The sequence below is a fragment of the Ovis aries genome, chromosome 11, assembly GCF_016772045.2.
Source record: "Ovis aries strain OAR_USU_Benz2616 breed Rambouillet chromosome 11, ARS-UI_Ramb_v3.0, whole genome shotgun sequence".
In the NCBI taxonomy this organism is placed as follows: domain Eukaryota; kingdom Metazoa; phylum Chordata; class Mammalia; order Artiodactyla; family Bovidae; genus Ovis; species Ovis aries.
In genome coordinates, this window is record NC_056064.1 from 51,257,972 (window position 1) to 51,281,328 (window position 23,357).

General features: G+C 49.3%; 1 protein-coding gene across 4 annotated transcripts in view; it reads right to left on the reverse strand.

Annotated features, from left to right (window-relative positions):
- The window catches only part of RPTOR (regulatory associated protein of MTOR complex 1), a 321,386-nt gene that overhangs the window by 80,394 nt on the left and 217,635 nt on the right, over nt 1–23,357 (reverse strand). For all 4 annotated transcript variants that reach the window (XM_004013082.5, XM_012186450.4, XM_012186449.4 and 1 more), the window contains exons 8-11: nt 21,248–21,348; nt 20,605–20,749; nt 11,515–11,590; nt 5,258–5,359 (exon numbers count right to left, since the gene is read on the reverse strand). In XM_004013082.5, the coding sequence (XP_004013131.1) occupies nt 5,258–5,359; nt 11,515–11,590; nt 20,605–20,749; nt 21,248–21,348 (424 nt within the window). The remainder of the gene's footprint in view (nt 1–5,257; nt 5,360–11,514; nt 11,591–20,604; nt 20,750–21,247; nt 21,349–23,357) is intronic.

Consider the following 23,357-nt stretch of genomic DNA (forward strand, 5'->3'; position numbering starts at 1 on the left):
GGGCAACAGGCTGGCAGCAGGCTGACTGGAAAGGTGGGACGGGTGGACTTGACTGCGGCCAAGACTGATAGGGAGAAAGAGATTCCAAGACAGCCGGCAGACATGACCCAGAGCCTGCTGGTGGAGGGGGAAGGTGGGTGAGGGAAAGGAGCTGCTGGAAGATAAGGTTTGGAATGAGGCAAGAGAAAAGACAAGACTGGTCAGGCCGGCCAGCCTGGAGTGGTCTGCCAAGGGGGAAGCTGGGTGGAGGAACTGGTGAGGGATGGGACAGGAGGCAGGAGAGGGGACAGGAGGTTTGAACCATGTACCTGCTGCGGGGGGCAGGCAGGATCAGCAGCAGGACTCAGGAAGCGGACCCTCTGGCTGCAGGGATGTGGCCAGTGGTGGAGGGACTGAACAGGGGTAAGGAAATGGTACCACCAGAGCAGTGGTTTGAGGGGCGCCCCTCTGAGGGGCAAACACAGGCAGGTGGGAAGAGGCTGAGGGTGCAGGAGGGTCAGCAGGTGGGGGACAGAGGAGGTAGTGAGAGAGGCTGGAGGGAGTGGAAAGAGGGGAGGGGGTCCCAGCAGCATGAGGCTCCTGAGGAGGGGTTCCTGATAGGGAGGCTGGGGAGCTTCCCCACATGGGTGTGTGGCCCGTGGCTGCAGGGGAGCCAAGAGCAGGCGTGTCCACCCGGCAGGCAGCCCAGGGGTCAGGGAGGTGGAGGTGGCTGGGTTCAGCCACTGAAATGTCGTCTCCCATTGGTTTGGAGCCTGTTTCCATATCACTCTTTTGAGATGGATGCTCAAGTGGTTCGTTTAGTGTTTGGAGAAGTTAAGATTCTCTGATAAAGAAGCTGGTGGAGAGGTTACGTGGGGGCTGCTCACAGGGGCCTATCTGAACAGGACCTGATCCCTCTGCATGTTTAACTCGTGGGTTATCATGTGCCATCACAGCAGAAAGGCAGGTGTGGAGGGCAAGGTTAGATGGTGGGAAGGTGCGAGATTTGGAGTCAAGCTGACCTGACTCTTTTACTTCCTGACAGTGTGGCTTAAACCACCACCTTTGGAAACTTCTGTTTCATCATTGAGAAGAATGGAGAAGATAACATGTAATTTCCAGAATTAAATGAGATGCAGCCTGTCTGGAGTGATGATTGTTACTGTTTCTGTGATGTTACAGCGCGATGACTGCTACATTCAGTACAGGATGGCTCCACCTCTCAGAAGAGATTTGACTGACTGTTTATTTATTTGTCTATTACTTTGCTGGGCGGCTTATGGGACCTTAGTTCCCCGACCAGAGACTGAACATGGGCTCTGGCGGTGAAAGCACCGAGTGCCAACCCTTGGAGCGCCAGGGCATTCCCTATTTTGTTTTTTAAAGAAAATGGAACCACACGGGAGGTTCAAGTTTCTAGGGCAAGCAGAACCTTTCATTTATTAGGTTTGTGAAAGAAGGTGTGATTCATCAAAAATCAAAGACATCAAACACATCTAGCACTTGTAAAGATTCTGTTTTCTGATGCCCTTTGTTATTTTAAACACTATCAACTTGAATAAAGCTCTGGGTTTTCAAGTAAATAGCAGAGCAATTTGCAGTAGAGGAAATGGCAACGTGGGCCAAGAAACCTAACTCTGGGTAGTCTGTATTGCTTATTTCTCATGTGCACTAACCAGCAGTAAAAGGTCTCCATTACAACGTCTTATTCACAGATGGCAAAAGTAAAATGGAAATCGCCACCGTCACTACTGCAACTCCATCTCTTCCGACTCTGCTGTCCGCATTGATGAAACACACGTTAAAGCACCAATAGACAGCTCACTTGTCTCAGAGACTCAAAGACCGTCAGCAATGCAGGATTTTGTGTTGTGGCTATTGATGTTTTGCTGGAAAATAAACAGCATCAATAACGAGCCCTGGGGAAAATGTCAGGTACTGGCTTTTCTAAACGTTACCTCTTCCTTCCAATTCCTTCTGCTGATTTACATTTTAAGACAAAATTGAGGGCCAATATAAATTAAAATTACTTAAAAAAAAAAAAAAAGAACTGGCTTTTGTTTGTATTTGCACTTAAAAAAAAAATAATTCCTGTTTCAATGTGCTTCAGGCCCTGGGGGAATTACAGAGATAAATGTCAGTGAACTAAATGAGTTACTGGGATTTCTTTCTGTCTGTGGCAATCCAAACTAAAGATCAGTGGTGGTGACATCAACACCAAAACTAAAACAGAGCTGCTAGGGCAACTACTTTTCATGTACCTTGTACACAAAAGGCACACTCAGCCTTCTGGGCTGAGACCACTGGCTTGAGCCGGTTATGAAAATCCAGATTCTCAAGCTCTAGTTCTGGCCTGGTGCACCTGGGAATCTGATGATCTGAGATCCTGGAGCCACCAATGTAGGTAATATGTGTAGTAATAACAGTCCACTTACTATCCTGCTGCCATCCAATAATAATGCTGCACTTTCAGACCAAAAATTCTCCTTGTAGATGATGCCATGAAAGCCAACAGGGTTTCCTAATGAAATGCCCACACTGACTCTGTGGAAAGGTCCTGACATGGAATCTTGTAAAATTCCTCTCTGCCCTCTCTTTTCCACAACACTGATTCTTCCTACTCTAACTTGGGCTTGTTTGTACACGGGCCACCAAGGGAGGGCAGACAGTAATGTCGAGTCCAGGCAGGGCTGGCAGACCGTGAGACCACAGGGCCAGGCCTTGCAGTGCTGCAGGGCTTGAGAATCTTCCTTTCCATCCTTCTTGATTTATATTTTTAAAAGGTGAAAAAGGATGTCAGGGCTGGTCAGGAAACGTGTAGATTCATGCTTACATCTACACAAGGGGCTGCAAATCCGCTGCCCTAGGGGACAGTTCATTTTACTCCAATGGTCCTCAGTGAATGCCGCTGAATTTTCAGTTAGACAAAATGCTTGCTGGTGGTGGAAAAAGTAGCAGGGATTGGAAAAGCTGTGATGACTCCGTATTAAAATTCTCTCTCAAAATGTTGAAATAAGTACACACCTGTACAGGGTGTGCTGACAGTATTTCAAATCATTAGAGAAATACCAAAATTACCTAATAAATTATGTTGGGATGACTAGATAATCATCTGGAGGAAAGGTGGATTAAAAAGAAATAAAATAAAATAAAATTCTCTTTCAGCAACATTTCTGAATTGCCAAGGTTCTGGGGATAAGTGATAGATGATGGGGCCTGGGTTCTGGCAAAATAACTGAATTAAAGAGAAAAGCGGATACCACGGGCTGCCCCAAATGAAGCAAGGGCTCCTTTGCACTGTGTTGGGGTTTTTTGTTAAGTAAAGGTTCCTGCACTGATCCAGGCGGGGCATAGCCTGACAGAACCCCCAGAATGATGAGGAAACTATGATTTAAGTTTGATGGAAAGATTGCACACAAGATGCCCCTTTTCTTTCAGTTATTCCCTCATTTTGGTATTAGCAAGTTGGGTCTTTTTTCCTCGGGGAATGTGGGTTGTAAATGGGACATTAAAGAAAAAGTCAACAGGGGGCCGTTTACAACAAGGTTGTTTGCCTGGCTGGTTGCAAAGTGCTGGGCAGCGTGTCCCTGCTTGGAAAGGTTTTATCCATCCCATTATTGAAATAATAGAAAGGTCAGTGGAGACTGGCCACAGTCTCCTCTTATGAAAATTTGGGGGACCCTAGTCGCTGGGGAACTCAGCACACCCAATCAGCCACTACCATCCCAAAGCCCTGCCCGTTGGCCTTCCACTTGATGAGAACTCGTGCGCTCCTGCCAAATGGACAGTGTTCTTTGTTGTGTTGTTATTGTTGCTTTTTTTGGTTCTGTTCTGAAAATCTATTGATAGCTCACCCTGCAAACTCAGGACAGTCTTAAACTAATCTAGAAGCACACATGAGGAATACCAATAATTTCTGCATTCTTTTCATAATGTCAGAAAAGCAGCAGCCATAATACATTAAAAGCACCAAAATATCTCCAGGGAAGGATCCTGGCCAACAGCCTGTCCCAGCTGATTATCAAGCTGCGAGGACAGGCTGTGTGTTGGCGTTTCACAACTGTACACCTTGCTCTCACTGCTCGCTGTCTGGGTCCTGCACACAGTCCTGAGTCCGCTGAGATGTCAGTTCTGTCGCAGGCAGACCACTTTTCCAGGCCGCCATGCAATAGGCACAGAGCGGGAGAGCAGACCATGTGGGAAGGGGGACCGCCACACTCCACGTGGGCCAGAGATCAGCTCAGAACACACGCTTGGCCCAGTGAAGACAGACAGTGCTTTTGTGTGACGTGGTCAGTGGCCTGGTGAGAAAGTGGAGCCCTCCTGGCGGGGGGGTGGGGGGGGGCAAGGCCTTGTCCTCGAGCAGGTAGACGATTAGGCGAAGCAACCTAAGCAGCTTTCTGGGGGAGGTGGTGATGGTCCTCCCAGCCAGCTCTCAGAATTTAAGACCCTGCTTCCTAACTGGGTGCGGATGTAAATGCCCACCCCTTTCTGCTGCTGGCCCGGCCCCTCCCACAGTTCTTACCCAAGGTTCAACTGCCCCATCCCCACTGTACACAACTTTTTCCAGGACCTAAAGTGAATTATCAGGCCCTAGTGTCTATACTGGCAGTGGTTTTAAATCTCATTTGACACTATCTCAGAGTAAAACAGCCCTTCCTTACATCACAGTCTGGTCCCTACACCTGCCCCATAAATATACAGTAACTGAAACAAAAGTCCTGTGAAAACTCTTACCTGTGATGAACTTTGGTATTTTGCCATCTTGGTAACCCAAAACTTAGCTGGGTGAGACCCACAGAACTGACTTCCCAAACCATTCGTGGGGCACCAACTGCCCCAAGGATAGTGGTGACTGTACCTGACAGCCCATAGCACCCTTGGGCACAGCCCCCTGGAAACGACCAACCCATAGGTGCTGACGGCCTGTGTGTGTAATCGGCTCAGTCTCTCCCCTTTCCTCTGCGGCTGATTTGCATCTCACATCCCTCCAGAGAGAAGGGGTGCTGACACCACGAACAGTGCTGGAACACAGCGCCCTGACAGCAGCTCTGGGGGCAGACGAGAGAGCAGCTGACAACCCAGATCAGTGTTTAACTGAGGGAGGGGGCAGTGATTTCGCCAGGGGAGCCATGGAGGAGCAAGGACTCGTCAGCTGCAGAGCATGGGGGCTGTCACACACTCACACACTCAGCCCCGATAAACCAGTCCCCTCACTGGGAGGCTGCGGGCTCTGGCTCCCTCCCTGGGCCAATCTGGTCCACCTGCAGACACTCACCTGTAAGACAATAGGAAGCTGCTCAGGTGGGTTCCTGTTCTCCACACCCATCGTGAGCCACACCTGGAAGGCGGTCAGCTGCTCAGCAAAGAAGGGGCTGTGCTGTGGGACAAGCAATATGGGTTAGTCAGGAACCCCCTTCTTCACCCAGCTCTGCCTGTACATACCCCCCACCATCAACTCAGTCATGTGTCTTTGTGAGGCCCCAACTCCGCTCAGCTACCAGCTAGGCGAAAGCCCGCAGAGCCAGGCCATGGCAGAGGAAGCGGTAAGATGTGGTCAGGCTGGGATGTTTCGTACAGCAGAGTCAGAGGACTCGTGGACAGACTGGGTGTGTTGTGGTAAGGTTAACACTGGGGCTCAGGCCTAAACAGACTTCCCTGGTGGCTCAGTTGGTAAAGAATTCCCCTGCAGTGCAGGAGACCTGAGTTCCCCTGGGTGGGGAAGCTCCCCTGGAGAAGGAAATGGCAACCCACTCTAGCATTCTTGCCTGGGAAATCCCATGGGCAGAGGAGCCTGGTGGGCTACAGTCCATGGAGTAGCAAGAGTTAGAGGCAACTTAGTGACTAAACCACCACCACTACGGGTCGAAACAACAGGAAATGGGGTCCCACGACCTGAGGTGACTTGGTGACTGCACCACCACCACCACAGGTCTAACCACCAGGAATGGGGTCCTGTGACCTGAAGTGAGAAGACCGAAAGAAGCATGTTTCAGAGAAGCATGTGGGGAACTCAACCTGGATGCATTGTGTTTAAGGCACCTTCTGGACACCCAAGTGAGATATCAGGGGGGTGGGGTGGGAGGGGGAGAATGGCCTACATGAGCCTGCAGTTCAGGAGATGGGTCTGGGTTGGAGAGACAGATCTTGTTTATAAAGTGAGAAAGAGTGGGGACCCCGGGCTGAGCCCTGGAGCACCCCAAGAGCAAGAGGCCAAGGAGGCGGAGACACTAGGGCAAGGCCAGTAGTGGGAGCAGGAGTAGGCAGCAGCCAGGATACCAGGGAAGAGTGACTTAGCGGAAGGCTGTGGTTGGCACCATCATGTCATGATGCGGAGGGTCAGGCAGGACCAAGGTCCAGGGCTGACCATGACATGAGGGCCCTGGAGACTGACTACTAAGAATGTCATGGGGGGCTGTGGTAGTGGGCAGAAGCACAACTGGACTAGGTTCAAACAGAAGGGAAGATGATTTAGAGACTCAAGAATAGTTTTTTGCAGGACTCTGGCTGCAAAGGGGAAGGGATCGGATAGGATCATGTGACCAGGCATTTCTTTCTAAAGGTGGGAGAAAAGGGCATATTTGTAAGAGGGGGAATTGCTGATGGAGGAGGTGCTGGGCGAGAGCCCTGGCAGGTAGGTACCAGGGAGCAGGAGCCCTCCGGGAGCTGGAAACGGCACACAGATAGGAGGGGATGCAGGGATGAAGCGGGTGTGGAGAGGCTCAGAGGCTCCCTCTGTTGCTCCTGTCTCTCAGTGAGGTGGGAAAGGGAGCAGGTGCCATGGATGGAGGGCAGAGCAGGGACAGGAAGGAATGAAGGAGACACATCTGGGCAGCTGCCAGGCAGTGTTTAAGGCCCCTGGAGGGCAGTGATGAAAGCCGGTTACAGTGGGCTTCCCCAGCCTGGCAGCAGGGGTGCGGAGGGTAGCTTGTCCTCTCGAAAGCCCTGCAGAGGAGACGACTTTGGTGGTGATGACAGGAACCAGGGAAATCTCAGATTAGAGGTTCAGGTAGGAGGGGGCCTAGGCCCTTGGAAGGTGTCTGAGAACCAAGAGGCCAAGTGGTAGGATTGCTGGGTTTTCTGTATTACATGGTCATCCCCACTTAATACGCAGCTCTGTCATCTGTGAGCCCCAAACAGAATTTCAAATCTCTGCCTCTCACCCACTCCTCTCTGCCCACACTGTTCCCCAGGGGGAGAGGAAGGGTGGATGGGAAGGCAGGGATGTGGGCTCTGACCCCAGGTTCTGGCACATGTGGACACGTGCTTGTAGAGGACTTGAAGTGATGAGGTGGGCTCAGTGAGGCTGGGAGCCAGACTGGGGCGTTCCTGCCATCCCCTCTACAGAGGGGCCTGGGGCTCAGAGCCGTGGTGCCCCTGGTAAAGAAGTCAGTGTCGTGTGAGAATTGGGCAGAGAAATTTCACACTCAGGAATCCATGTTCTTACAAAATCAGGGTACATGAAGTTACTAAAATTTGGAGGGCAACCTAGGGATTGGAATGGAGCCCCCAAAATGATATTCTCGTTAAGTGTGAGTTATTCACAGATTGGTTTAAAAACAATAGTCCTGTTAAGTGGCCCCTCCCTGTGTACCGAGTGAGGGGGACCTTCAGTCTGGGAAGGAGAGTTGGGAAACTCAGGTAATTCCACCTCTCCCTCTTTCCTGCACTTTGGTTTTACCTTGTGGATATAAACATGCGGTTCAGGGCTGTAGAAGCCGCTCTGTCCCCAAAGACAGACAGACACTCCTGATCTTTTCACCTAAAGCTGACAAAGAGGGAAGAGCCCTTCTCATCGAAGTGTGCTGTGAGGTTTGTCGTGCTTTTTAAAGCTGCGGAGATGGTGACAAACCAGCTCAGTCCCTAGCATAAGCGTGGCTCAGCATTTTAAGTAACACTTCACAGAACAGCTCGAGAGCTGCCCTGTGAGTGAAATGATTCACAGAGCTGATGTTTTTGGGCCAAATCTTCAAGACTACCTCCCGGTGTGTCAGAGCTACCATGTAGATTCTTGAGGGGAAGATGCAGAGCCCGGGATGAGTGTTCTGGAGCAGAGCTCGCAGCTCGTGGGCAGAGGCTCTGAGTCATGTGACCATGTGGCCTGGGCCTCAGGGGGATGATTTTGACACAGGTGGCCAGCCCACGTGTTTAGATGGGCTGGAAGGGTTCTGAATACAGGTGCCAGGCGTGATGGACTGAGAGCAGAAAGGCTATCTCTGGGCACAAGGAGCCACACCTGATCCTGGGGGCTAGTCCACCGTCTTGCACTGTCACCTTGGGGAGGGAAGATAATTACTTCATATCAACACACTCCTGCTCTTCTCACCTGCCGACCCTGGTCCAAACACACTGATGTTGGCTGTCTCATAATAAGTAAGATTTCTTAAATGGGTACAAGCCCTAACCATAAAAGAAAAACATTGGTAAGCTGGGTATGGTAAAACAAGAACCTTCTGTTCACCAAGTAAAAACAGCAAACAAGTGAAAATGAAGTCTAGAGAATGAAAAAAGGTAAACACAACGCGTGTCGGGCCTCCCTGGGGCTCAGCTGGCAAAGGATCTGCCTGCAATGCAGGAGACAAAAGAGATGTGGATTCGACCCACGGGTCAGGAACATCCCGTGGGGAAGGAAATGGCAGCCCATCCCAGTGATCTTGCCTGGAGAATCCCATGGACAGGGGAGCCTGGCAGGCTGCAATCAATGGAGTTGCAAGAGTTGGACCTGACTTAGCAACTAAACCACCACCAGCATTCGCAATGTGTGACAAAGGATTTGTATTCAGCATATAAACAGAACCACTACAAATTGGTAAGAAACATAATGGAAAAGAAAAATGATCAAAAGTCTTGAACAGGCAACTTATAAAAGAGGATATTCAAATAGCCAACAAAAATATGAAACAGGGCTCAATACTATTAACCATCAGGGAAATACAAGATAATCTCAATGAAACACCATTACATATGGAACCAGAAAAGCCAAAAGGGGAAAAAAAAGGTGGAAAACATCATGTATTGACGAGAACATGAAACAACTCAAGCTCTCATATATCATGGGAGGGACTGAAAATTGACTCACCACCACTTTGGAAAACTATCCAGCAGTTTTCCTACCGAAACTATGCACACGTGGTAACCAGAAATCTCATTCCTCAAGTGCACACCTGACACTACTGCACCCAAGCACAAGGGGTTAATGGCACCTGGCCACACCCGCCCACCCACTTGAGGACCAAAACTTAAGGGGACACCAAAAAACACAGTAATTGAGGTTAAAAAGAAATTTAATGCAGTATTTAAGAAAATAAAAATAAAGGTAAAAATCCATTATGAAAAAAATATCAAAATTTCATAAAAGACAGGCCCAACATGACTGATTTCTCTTTCTGCCTCAGGCACCAATGTCTCAGCTGGGCAGTGGTCAGGACAATTCGTGAGGTCCACAGGATGGACCATGACCTTTGGGGTTTCTAGGCTGTAACAGGAATGAGTTACAAGTGCACAGATTGAACAGTGTTGAGTGAAAGCAGCCAGACACAAGGATTCTATTTACCAAAATATAAACCGCACAGGGCAGCACATGCTCCGGGGAAAGCAGTGGCCAGAGCGGGGCCTCAGGGGGCTGTTGATGTTATGACTGGGGTGCTGGTTATGTGACTGCACTCAACTTTTAAATTCATCAAGCTGCACAATACGATGCCTGTAGTCTTCTCTGTGTATGTTATGCTTTTAAAAGAATGGAAACTAAATAAAACAGCTAGCATGTGGCTCCATCAGGAATCCCTCCCCATCACAGTTTGGTGACATTTCTCCTAGAGGCAGAATCCTGAATCCAGTATATGGGAAATGAGGCTGAAGACCCTTGAAAGGAGGCCTGGCACTGGAAGGAGGGGTGAGGACATAGAACAGTGGGATTTTATTATCCGAGAGTGTACAGCTCCCACCCCCTGACGGTAAAAGGAAAATCAGGCACAGGGCACAAAAAAGCACAAGTTGAATGAGGTTCCCAAACACGTGTGCGTGTGTTAACAGGCCCTGTCCCTGTGTAGGTGGAGCTCGTGAGGGGCAGGAGTCCAGGACTGTTCCCTATGGGGACTTGTCACTGCCTCAGGGATTAGGGTCTCCCAGCAACATCAAATACATGGGTGGGAAACACGTGAATATCCTGCCAGCGCCCACTTCTGGGTTCAAGGTTCAAGGCCAGTTTTGGCTTCCTCCAAGTGCATTAAAGGAAAGGTGGGTGGAGGTGGGGGAGCTGCTGGAGTGGGCACTGCAAACGCTGGTGGAGAACCCAGCGGGGGGCAGACGGGATCTTGCTGCAGAATTCTTCCAACTTTGCTGTAGGTTTGAAAACGTTCATAATAAAATGGGAAAGATTCCAGCAATAAAGGAGGGGACGAAAGATAAGACAAAATTGAGAGGGAGGACCTCGTAGTCCAGGTACCCCAGTCTTGGAGGCATTGAAATCATCTGAGGGGTTAACACACACATATAAAACACCCCCCAAAGATATGCACACACGTACACATACCCGACAGAGAACACACACACCCATACCCCAAAGATACATGCAGGCACACAAATATACATGCACACACACACACACACACACACCCCAAAGGTCAGGAACCCTCATGTCCAGCAGGTATCATGTGCCAGGCTCTGCCCTCCAGTCCTCACATGCTCCTTGATTTGGATACAACTATAATTCCCGTTTAAAAATAAGGAAACTGAGCTGACCACAGCAGTCTCTTCAACAGGACCAGAGAAGATGGTGTGGAGAGAAAAAGCCAATGACTCCGACCTGCAAGCCCCACCCCCCATCCCCTTCAGGGGACGGCTTGGAGCCACCTGCTTCCTCCCACTCCCCCCAGCCCATTTACCCCTAGTCCCGAATGCCTGCCTGGACCCTCGGGGGGTGAGGGTTGGAGGGGTCTAACTGTGTTCTAACTTGAGGGGTGGTTCTTCTCTTTATCACGGGTTTCTTAAGAGAAGGGACTGGGTCTTGCCCACATGCACCCAGACGTGGTATCTGATGCACACCACTCACTCAGCAAATGAGCAAATCTTGAATAAAAACGGGGGCTGTATGGGGAAAGGAGGCAAGAGGAGACTCTTGGTGAGCTGCTGCCAAGTCTCCTGGGGAGAGGGGAGAGTCAGTTTGCCTCAGGGGCCACGAGTGACACCAGATGAACTCAGGGACGACCAGACCACTAGCTGAAAAAGACCACTACCTGGTGACCAGACACCTCAGGGCCGAGAGTGGCAAGCATCGTTCACGGTGAAAAGGCTGAGAACCTGCTATCAGGGAGCGCACACTAAGAAAAGCAGACCCAAGACAACACCGCTGTAGAGAAGACATCTTTAAGAGCTGACCATTTCATAATCTAACTTTAAATAACCCCTGGTTGGTACAATCTTTTCCCAGGTGGGTGCGGGCTGTCTCTGACACCCAAACAGGGGTTTTGCAGGCCAGAGAAACAGCTGCAGGGATCAAGCAGGATGCCCTGGGTAGGGGGCGGAAATGGGACTCACCCGAAATGCTGTGCCTTCTTCGATGATGGTCGGCAGCTGGGAGAGACAGATGTCCACGGCCAGGTCCCAGGCTTGCCTGGGGAGAGAGCAGACAGGGACCCACGAAGCATTACTGACGGGCTCACCCACAGGGGCCCTGAGAGCAGAGGAGCCCGTGAGCGGCTGAGTCAGGGTGGAGCTGCCAGTGGGGGGCACAGGAGGCAGGGAACTCTCGCCTGGCAGCACTAAAGCCATTTTGTTGATGACAGCTTTTCTCTTCAAATTAAAAGGAGAAAGAGCTCAGGAAAAACAAAGGGACTTGTCTACGTTCTAACTAACACAGCTTCCACCCCAACTTGAACCCACCTAGTGTGGCAGCCTGCCCACACTGATGGCAGCTGGGGCTCTGGGTGGCTGGACCGGGGCAGCATCACACACAAACTGGCCATGAAAGGCTGTGGCCAGGCTGAGGCGCTTCACCAGAGACAGGTCAGGTGGGGCTGGGAGAAAGGGTCTCCCTTGGCCCACCCACAGCTAGAACTGCCCCCTGTCCTTGCGGCCACTGCACCCCTCTGTGGCTGGTGGGAACCTGTGTCCAATGCAAACCACTGGGGATGAGACGGGTGGTGCCCTGTATGCGGGGAGGTGGCAGCCTCTTTGATGGCTGGGCCTGGTCACCTTCTCCAACTTCTGTGGTGCTGGACCTGGCTCCGCCCACTACAAGATGTGCAAGACAAGGCCACGTTGACTGGGTCATGGCGTCACCTCCCAAAGGTCAGTTTCACTGCCTGTGAGGTGGGCTAATGATTGTGTCTCCTGCACAGAGTCCTGTGAAGACCTCAGCAGGTGGATGACATCGAGGGACATATACAGAGGCCTGCTGTTTCCTGGCAACATCCAACACTGATTCTAAAGTGGACACAAACAAGCCTCTTCCTTTCTCTGTGGTCTCAATCTGAGTGTGAATTCCCAAGGATATAAAGATTCTCTGACTCAGACCTCCCTTTCTTTTAGAAATGTGCTCCTCTTGGAAGTGATGGTCTGAACAACGGGTTTTGTTTCTGGTATGGCAATCTCCTCCTACTACAATGCCCTGACACATATAAGGATTCCACGTTAGGTTTATTTAGACTAATAACTGCCTGTTTGTGTGCAAGAGGGTCTTCTCATGGGTCTTCATAAACGGTCAAAACAGGAACAAAAAAGGAAAACATCCAGAAAAACAAAATGGAAGATGAACAGAAAGATGAGAAAACTCTTTTTCGAGTATATGGAATATCTTTCTTTTGCCCAGACTGGCCCCTTCTGCACAAGCCTGCCCTTCCCCCTCCAATCTAATTAAGAGGCAATCAGGAGATAATCAAAAGTGCCTCAAAGTACGGGCAATAAATAGCTCCCATATGCTCAATAAGTGCCCAGACTGCAGGCGAGATGGTTATTCTGTGGCGTTGAGGGAGCCGCTTACTCTTTGTTAAGACAGAAGCAAAGTCAATTATTGTAATTAAGCTCTATGAAGATTCATTGAATTTAATCAAATTAAAAGTTTCAACTTCAGGAGTTAGAAGAAGAAAAGTGAGCACCAGATGGGGGAGGTGTTGTGGGAAGGGGGGTCTGGGGCAATTGGTGGTCTTGATACCGCCACTTCACTCTAGGGGGGCACCAGGAAACTGCGCCTTCTGTACAGCAGGCTTCCATGCCTTCTTTCAGAACCATCTCCTCAAACTCAGGAGGCAAGAAGAATTATAAACTGTTAATAATATCCCTGCTGGGGTGTCCTAGACAAAGTATCAGAAACTAGGCTGCCCTGGCGAGACCGACTGCCCTCAGACCTCTCCAAGGAGCGAAACAAAACCTGCCGAAGCTGCAGCAGGCCCTGGGCAAGAATCGTCTGAGGAGTGTGGGCTGTCTGGCCTGCCACCTCCTAAGGGCTGGCCCCCGCCTGGGTCCAGCCACTGAGGAGGGTCGAGTCTTTTGCCAGCTGCACGTTTCTGTGCCAGCAAAGCGGCTCAGAGGAGACTCCTGTCCTGAAAGGAAGGAGGTGTCTTGCCTGCTTCACTGGGAGCGAGGAAGGGCCATGTCTGCAGGGGCACAGTTGCCTAAGTGACAGGGGATGGGGACAAGGGACTCCGTTCAAGGCACTGAGGAGGACAGGGGAGGAGGGAGGATGTGGGGGAGCACTGAAGACCTGCTGGACACCAAGAGGCCAAACAGACTACCAGCACACAGTGAGGCTGCAGTGAGCTCCGGGCAGGGGCAGGAGAGAGCAGCAGGCTGGTGCTGGGCAAGCCGGTCTCTCTTTGGGGCCTGTGGTTGTTGACTGTACAAAAGCAAAGGGTCAGGCTGAGGACCTCAGAGTTCCCATCAAGCCTTTGATCACACAGCGGCCTTTTCAACAGCACGAAGGTACCCTCTGCTGAGCATCTATTCAGTTGGTTAAAACTGGCTACATTTTCTAGGGTAAAATCAAAACGAACTTGGGAGTCTTAATTTGGGATTCTCACTAAGGGAAAGTGGGAAAGCGAGTCCTTAAAACCCTGAGCCGTGGTGGGGGGCTGCTGGCACCAGGCGAGCACGGAACTTGGGAGGTGTCTGTGTTCGCACTTCCCACAGCCCCTGGGACCAGCCGCGCCAGCTGCACCCCCTCCCCGGAGGGAGGACCCTGGGCTCCCCGCCCCCGAGGCTCAGAGCAGTGGGGCCCTGAGCCGTGGGCTGCCGATGAATCACGGCCTAGAGAACGTGCCATCCAGGCAAGAGCTCGGGTTTTCAGGAAACGGGCCTAAGATGGCAGGCACCCAAGGAGTGGGCTGTGAGGAGAGCCTTCCAAGAGCGCCCGGCTCCATCTGCACTGATCAGTCAGTCAGCCAGGCTCCCTCGATGGGATGGAATGCACAGGTTATTACTGCGGAGGAACGCAAGGTTTCAGGACCTACTGAAATTGAAAATGAAGGCGAACGGCTCCCCGATGGCTTCACATCAAAAATTAAACAGGAGCCGGGCGCTGAGCATTTCATCATAGGCACCCCCCGCCTGAAGCAAAGTGTGAATGCGTATGACTTCATGTTTTAACCTCAATTTTTGTTAGGCTTTGTTCCCTGCCTCCCCCTGCTGAAAATTCAGCCTCTTCATCACCACCCAAGGAACACAGTAACTAGATGGTAAATTATTTATTAGGAATGCTCTTTCCAACTACCTCGGCTGTGCACTCCCTAGGGACGAACAGACTTTGGTCAATTTACCAGGTGGGAGAAAGAGCTGTGGGCATTGCTGTCGAGGGTTTCATCACCTGAATGAGCTCTGCTAAAAGCCCACGGCAATGCTTCACCAGCCAGGAGCCTAGACCTCAGGGGCGGCTGGTGAACCTGAGTGCAGGAGAATATGACCTTTCTGGTTTCCAAGCCTCACACGCTCCTGCCTTTGCATCACAGCTCCCCCATCTCCCCTAAGGACAGGACTGTGAGCTGGATGCCTGCTACCCATGACGGAGATCACACCCCCAGCCTCCGTAGACCAGGTGCCATACACAGCCGCTGGGGAGAGTGAGCCACTTGGCTATACAGGAAAGAGGAACAAACTCCCATTTGTAAAGCCACTGGATCTGGTATTACCACCTAACCAGTATTCTTGTAAAGCCACTGGATCTGGCGTTACCAACTAACCGGTATTCTAACCAGTACCTCTGTCCATCTCCAGGTGAGGAGGGAAAACACCTGAGAGTCTATCCAGCCTAAGCAAGTCAGGGTCCCTTGACGTGTCTGCATGCCGTATGCAGCTGCTTGACCTGGAGTTTATATGAAGTATCTGTGGTCTCTGACTTGGCATGAGACAGTTTTGAATGATTTCATAAATAAATAAAGGTTATCACCCACACTGAGTGGTTTTCTCCTCCCTAGATCTACAGTTCAGTAGCATGGTCCAACTGGAGGGCTTGTGAAATTCTTAGCCCAAGCGCCATGACCCTCCAGGAGGAGCCGCTGTCCCTCTGATCAGTGGGGAGGCTCATCCTCTGGAGACCCAGGCTGTGGCGCTGCTCCTACGGAGAAGCCCCATGCTGAGAGGGTGCCCGCTGCTCTGGGTGGTCCCCATGTCTCAGGGACCTGCCATCTGTCTTCTGATCGACATTTCTCTTTCACTGCATGATGGTGCTCCTATGAGCATGTTACTTCTTCAATCTAAAGCCTGATTTTATATTCGATTCCAGATCAAAGTAGGTTAATGGTATAGTTTTCAACATTTTTAATGGGCTTGACTAACACTTATCTGGCTACAGGCTCAAGCTGGCACTGTTAGGAAGAACCCCATCGGGGGAGGATGTGTTATATGCCTGCGATTCTCCTCCCATGAAATCTCATCTCCTCTGATTTCTGTATGAAAAGCCCTAATTTAGACTTACCTATTTGGCATTTCTCAGAATATAAAGATTGGAAGCCATGATATTAGATTTCAGAAAAAGATCCTCACTTGGAGAACCTTTGGCTGTGGACACGCAGAGCAGGACAGGCCACGCCAAGACCTAGGTGAGCAGAGAGCACCCTGGCCCTACTCCACATTTAAGCCCTGCACATGGTTATCATGCGTTTCAGGGTCCCTGGGCCACCAAGAAGCTGTACTCCCAATTTCAAACTCAGGGTGCCCCGGCCTGGCCTAGAGCTCCTAATGGACAGCCCACTGGCTGCATCTGGTACCCAAGCATTTAGTTTGGCCCTCAGAATGTTTTTTCAAAATGCTATATTAGCTGCCAACATTTTAAAATAGGAATAATAGATGAGAATACAGGTTTTTGGCTGCTCTTTAAAAGCTACAGTACTGTAAAGTGAAATACAGTAAAAATAAAAATTAAAAAAAAAGAAAGAAAAATCATCACCAAAAAATAAAAAACATAAAAAATAAAATAAATAAAAGCTGCAGTTGGGGCTCCGTGATGCACATGACGCAGCCCAGCTCTCGCCACACACCGCGCTCCTTGACAACTCCCCCGCCTTTCGTTTTGAGGTCTGAAGGCCACCCTCTCTGTGCTTCCCCCCTTTGAAGCCCCCAGAAGACGTGAAGTGTCTGTCATGGGAGCGAATGAGGGACAGAGAGATTTCCTACTGCCTGAGGCCCTTCTTTCCACCCCAGTGGGGAACATACTCTGGGTATCAGCCTGCTCTGTACCCTGTATGTTTCTGAAAAGCCCCCTCTTCATGCCCACACCCCGATGGGGCCCTTCCCGTAAGTGGTGGTGGACACGACACTAGGACAAACACAGTCCAACCCTGAGTCTGTGTCTGTGGTGACACGAGGGCCATGTGTAAGGGCTTGATGCCCACCTGGGAACACACAATGTGTCCAGGCTGGGTCACCAGTACTTGATATTCAATAAATGCTCAGGCATTACTTTATACCTTTCCTAGAATGGCTTTTTAATGATCTTTACAATGATCTTGACAAGGTCTCCCAGTGCCCTGTACATAGTGAGTGTGCAACTACATGCTAAATTAAATTATTGCTGCAATTGGTGTTACAGTAGCAATCCCATGTACAGTAACAAACACAGGATAGAGTCAAACGCATCTGAGCGATTTCCAATTTAGGGTTTTAATGAGCTCTTTCCACAACATTTAAAAAATATCAAATATCAAATGAGATCAAGTGCAGGTACTAACCCTCAGGGAGTTCTACTAGTTAATTTTTTTTTCATGCAAAGAAGCACCCAATGATTCTTCTGTCTCCAGTTTTTTGTTTTTGACAAGGAATACCTCAACCTTAATGACTTAATTAAAAATAAAATAGTTTTAGTGTTTCAAAGGCTTAAAACATTTACATGTAGATTTTTAATTACAGGAGTAATATCTATCAACTTTTAAAAGAGAGCATTTTCACTCCAATCCTCTGGTCCTGGTATTAACACCATTAGCATCTTGTTATAATTCTACCTAGCCCTCTTCCCCATGCATAACACAGAAGTAATTATATTGCTGATACAGTCTGGTGTTCTGTTTTTGTCATTTAACATATATTTTGCATAATAATAAATAATCTTCATAAAATTTTAAGATGGCTTGCATTTTTTCCAGTATATGTATTTCAATTACATCCTCGTTATATTAGGTACTGGGGTTGCCTCTGGCTTCCCTTCTTAAACCTAACATTCTGACAAACAGCTTTCCTTGTCAAAGCCTCTCTGATTGTCTCACCAGTCCTGTTTCTTGGTTCTTCCTCAGCAACCTGTTTAGTCCTCCTCCTGAACTGGGATGGGCAGATGCAAAGTGGACAGGGCAGTAGGGGCTGGAGTGAAGTGGGAGATGCCAGGGTTCATGACTGCCAGGTAGGGAATGTGCTGGTCAAGGTCGGGTCAGGGGTCAGGCTGCCTCCCCATCCAGGGAGGTGATCCCAGGAACCTTCCCTCACAGCATCCTACACTGACCCCCGTCCGAGTCCATTTCCCATGGACCCCAGCATGCAACAACCAGAATTTGCCTAAAAGGGAGGGGGGAGGGTATCAGGCTACAGACAGTGCTTTGCAGGATGGCAGACCATGCAGCCTGAGGGACTAGACTGTACTCAAGTCCTAGGGAGCTTATCAGCTGCACAGGGCCCCTGGAGTGTGCAGGCAGGTTGGAACCAGACAAGCAGAAAGAGCCAAAGGTGCATGTATGACTGCTAGCAATTTCACATGCCCCGGGAGACCAGAGGATCTTTACCTGCATTTATCTGAGCCTCTGTGGGTTGCTCTATTAACTCACATTTCTCTGCACAACAAATATATACAAATGAGGATCTGTTTTATGAGGTTCACAGAGAGCTAAACTTGCAGGTGAGAGGGCCATACTCCCAGTTTTCGAGGTGGGCATGGAAATCAATAAAAGAGATGGTAGGATCATGAGATGCTGCTGTCAGCATTTGGACCTTGTATTAAACAGTATTTATGCAAATTCCAGGACTGAGACATGTTCTAAGAGGCCAATACTAGAGAAAGATCTGTGGGTTGATGAAGAGAGACAGGTGTCACTGTTCTCTACTGTGCTCTCCGGGTGCCTCCTCTCTGGGTCCCCTTCTCCTGCTGCCATCTTCCCTGCCTTTTCTGTCTGCTCTCAGCTCTGGCTCTGGTTCTTCTTCTCTTCTCCAGGACCAGATGCTGTTTATTACTCTATGTAGCTGAGCACACCTTAGAAGAGGCAGTTTCACATCCAGAGAAACATGCACACAAAGACGACTGTCCCATGGACTTGCCACTGGGTGGGCAACAAAGTGGAGAGGAGGACTTAGGGTGCTTCTTGCTAAAAGCTGGTGCCCTCTGTCCATCCTGTATTTCCATCTCCTGGGGGATCTGCTTGGCCAATAGCCCAAGTGACTGCGGTGGCCCAGGAGGCCCTTCACACTGGGTGGCTGGTATGAGGCCCATTTCCTGTGGTTTAAATAGTTTTCTATCCATGACTAGACACAGCACTGACCCTGTTTAGCTCTTTTTCCTTTCTCTTTCCTCTTTAATAATACATATTTTATAAAAACCTGGTTCAAAAGTAATAGAACTTAAGGCATCGCTGTTTTTTTTTAACAGGATAAGGCTGTTTTGAGGATTTCCTCTTTCAGAAATATGGGTCTTCTAATTATTCATCCTAAGCATTAGAGAGGCTTTTCAACCCCCTTCCCCCACTCCCGCTCCTCGTTCTAATCATGGAGGGCAGGAAGCTGCATCGGCTGTTCTGCCAGTCTGTTCTCACAGGATCTAAACAGCTGCAGAGCGACTCTTCCGTGGCGGTCTACTCCTGTTCCTCTGTTCCTTCATAACTTGTTCTCTAGTTTATGCGACAAGCTCTTACAAAGGATATGGATGAGGCATGTTTTAACTTGATTTCTGTTTACAGTCTGGTGCTTCAGCAGCATAGTACATCTTGATTTATCTCATACATAAAAATGCTAATTTCTGATATTCCTCAAGTGGATGAGAGGAGGGGAGTTTACTACCTCCTTCTTGGTTCTTGGGGTTTCCAGAGTCAGGGGAAAGTGGTCACGCATATATTTAAGAAGAAAAAAACCACCACTCCAAATAAACCTGAAAATACACCATAAAGTGGTTTTTGCTGTTGTTCAGTCGCTGAGTTGTATCTGACTCTTTGTGACCCCATGGACTACACAGCATGCCAGGCTTCCCTGTCCTTCACTATCTCCTGGAATTTGCTCAAACTCATGTCCATTGAGTTGGTGATGCCATCCAACCATCTCATCCTTTGTTGCCCTCTTTTCCTCCTGCTCTCAATCTTTCCCAGTATCAGGGAAGTGGTTTTTAGGGCTAAATAGAAGTGAATTACTCTTCTAAAATATTTTGCATTAGGGTTTCTCCCAGATGGATATAACTAAGGCTTGTTTTCCTTTGTTGCTGCCCCTTTTCAGTATGTCCTCAAACTCTGCTTGTGTTACAAAAGCATGGAAATGGGAAGAAACCAAATCCTTCAGATATAATGTCTAGATTCAAGACAATTTCCATTAATATTGTTATAATACTGTGCTTACTACTAGCAGTAGTGCAAGGAACAGTAACCCAGTTTTGAAGGAAATTTATAATCAACATAAAAGAGTCATAGAGATCACACTCATGTGTGTGTCAGCGGGCATGTATGAAATAAGCATGCAAATGACCTGGTCGTGAACCCACCAGTTATCAGTCTTTGGAGCAATCCTGGATGTGCTTCATGAACTCAGCTGGCAGTTTCTTTCCTCAGTACCAACCCTTACAGTCAGAAACTCACCCCCGGGCGCTCTCCATCTGAGCCATGAACCACAGGGCCTCTGGAGGCGCTGGTCCCGTTTGGCCTTAGACGACCCTCAGAGACACCTGCTCTTCTGCAGAGGACTCAGGCAGAGCTGAGTGCCTGACCCTGTCTTCCTATTTTGCTCAGGTAATTCCCTTACACTTGGACTATCTCAGAAATGGGAGGGACTCCCCTGGTGGTTCAGGGGATGTGGGTTTGATCCCTCATTGTAGAATGAAGATCCCACACGCTGTGGAGGAATTAAGCCCATGTGCCGTAACTCAGACCTGATGCAGCCAAATTAAAAAAAAAAAAGAAAGAAAGAAATGGAGAAAGCACGCTCCTTAGAGAACCTGACACTGGTCCAGCAAGAAACACTTACCACATGGCGTGCATGTACGTGGGGGGTAGGCGTGGACTGCTGACGGGGGTGCAGTTATATGACCTCATGATTCTTTCTGCCAATAAAAAATTTCGAAACAGACTAGCCACCAACAGGTCCTGTCTGAAGAGCTTTTGGAAGAGATCTGAGGGCAGAGAAAAGATAACAATTTATCTTCAGTGACTCATGCCCAGCATTTAAAGCCAAATATACAAACTTACTTCTATCAGAATTTGCCACAAGCGGGTTGGGACAGACATGCACATTTTCCACTGGCAGTAACCTACATCTGTTACATATGTAACTGGAACAAACAGCAGAACCCAAGCAACTATCAACAGAAAACACAAAGGCTCCTTATACTACAGTAGTAACTGCAGTTGTAAGAAATACGGATATTCCATGAAGACAGATGAGCCTTGAATCTGCCCTGAAAATACTAAGGGCCAAAGCAGATGCTTCTCTAGATGCTCTTCATCCTCAAAGAACCTCTGGGGTTCCTGCCCTCTCCTGCCCATCCCCTCAGGTTTCTTCACTGAGAGAAACACGATCATTCCTTCTGACTTCTCTCACATCCCAGGGCCAGAGTCTCCTGACTCTGGGGCAGCAGCCCTCCCGCCAGCCCATGGCCAGGTGGCCTCACCCCGAGGAAGCACATTCCACGCGATCGTGTCGGTGATGGCTGTGAAGATCCAGTTCAGCTCACCCAGGGGGGTCCTCCTGTCATTCAGCCGCCCGGGAATCCTAGAAAACACAAAACAGCCACAGTGACAGAAACAGGTGATAGAGGCAGCAGGTGGTGGGAAAAGGAGCGAGGGGACAGCACATCAGACCAGGGGTGGGGAGGCTTGGCCATACTGGGAAGACCTCTGTGCCCCACTGGGACTTTTGAGACTCCTAGATGTCCAACCTCACATCTTCAAGTTCAGCCTCCACTTCACTTTCTTCCCCTCCCCATCTGCACAGAAGGAGCAGGTGTGGCCCCTCCAGCACTCATGTGTGACGGCAGGCATAAAGCAACTCTGACCAGGGGAGCCCCTGGAGCCCTGCAGCCCACCACAGGCTTGCTCTCAGCCTCTGGGTGACTGGCCCTGTACCCGAATCAAGACACTCCTATTGGGCTGGACACAGGTACTTCCTAGAAGCCAAGGGCAAAGGCCAGACCTCCTATGTGGGCCCAGCTCTTCACCACACATTCACCTGTTCAACATCGAACAAACTTACTCAGGCCTAGATTCTACCTCTTAAGTTCACAGGGCAAGCATCGCTGGGCTGAAAATGCCAGTGGTGAGGACATGAGAGGCAGGCCAACTGCGGCCCAGGCCTCCCAGCGGGGCATGTGAGGGGAGCTGGGCTTAATTCCCCACCCCGACAGGGAAATTTGAACATAGCAAGACAACCCAATGGATGACTAGGCAACACTCTTGGGTGACGCTCCGCTTGTGGCCACTCACATACAACACCTTGGGTGTGTATGCTGGCACAATCCTTCAGGTCTGTATCCTTTCTTCAGTAAGTCTGCTCCTAGGAATCAGTCTTGAACCAGAAATGAAGAGTGTGGAAACAAGTTATATTTTTCCAGTGTTTTATTTATAACAGTGAAAAGGCAGAAACCACCTATGTGACCAATAATAAAGAAATGATTAATTATGGAACAACCACGATGAAATAATTACAAGCTAGTAAACTGTTGTTTATGAATATTTTAATGATATGGGGAAAAGACTGCTTTGTAACATTCAGTAAAGAAGTGGGACAAATAACCATGCTGACATAATTACACAGAACACCCCCAAGGAAAGCTGATCAGGAGGAAAACCCCACAGTGAGGCAGTGGCAACACTCTCCCTGCTCACCCGCCTCCTCGCCCTGGCAGCTGGTGGGCGGCTGGTGGAGACAGGATGGTATTCTTGGACGAAGGAAGGTCTGCTGAGGTTTATTTTCAAACTAAAACCAAGGATGTCAGGGGCGTGAACAGTGACCCTTGAGTCAGGTGAAGTGACACAGCTGAGCCATTGGAGGAGCGGAGGCCACTCTTTGTCAGGTGGAGGCCAGTGTGCATTTAGGAGGGTTTTGAAAACCCTCACCTTATGACAATTGCCGGCAGATAATTATCTGGGTCAGCAATGCAGGACCACGAAGAAAGGTCTAGCACAGAGCAAGTCCAGGACACATTTCGTTACTAAAGTTTCTTTCACCTGTACCCTCCCCCAAACTTCAATACTAATCAAAGTGGTTCTTTGAAAAGTTAAACCCACAGTGTTAATCACAGATTAGCTTTTACATGAAAAGCATAAGATTTCATAATTTAGGGCTTCCTTGGGGTCCAGTGGTTAAGAATCTGCCTGATAAGGCAAGGGACATGGGTTTGATCCCTGGTCCGGGAGGATCCTACACGCTTCGGAGCAACTGAGCCCATGTGCCACAGCTACTGAGTCTGCATGCTCTAACTACTCAAGACTGTGCACCTAGGCTCTGCAGTGAGAAGCCCCCACACAAGTAAAGAGTAGCTCCAGCTACTCACAACTAGAGAAAGCCCGTGCGTAGCAATGAACACCCAGCACGGCCATAAATAAACTAATACCTTACTTAATTAAAATTTAAAAGAAAAGGGGTTTAAAGTTATAGTTTAGGAACAGATGATAGAATTGGGAGATGAGGAAAAATGACTCTAGTCCCAGCTGTGCATGTCTGGGTTACTTCTGGCGTCTCGTTCCTCTGCTCTGAGTCACCCAGACTAACCTCATATGCAA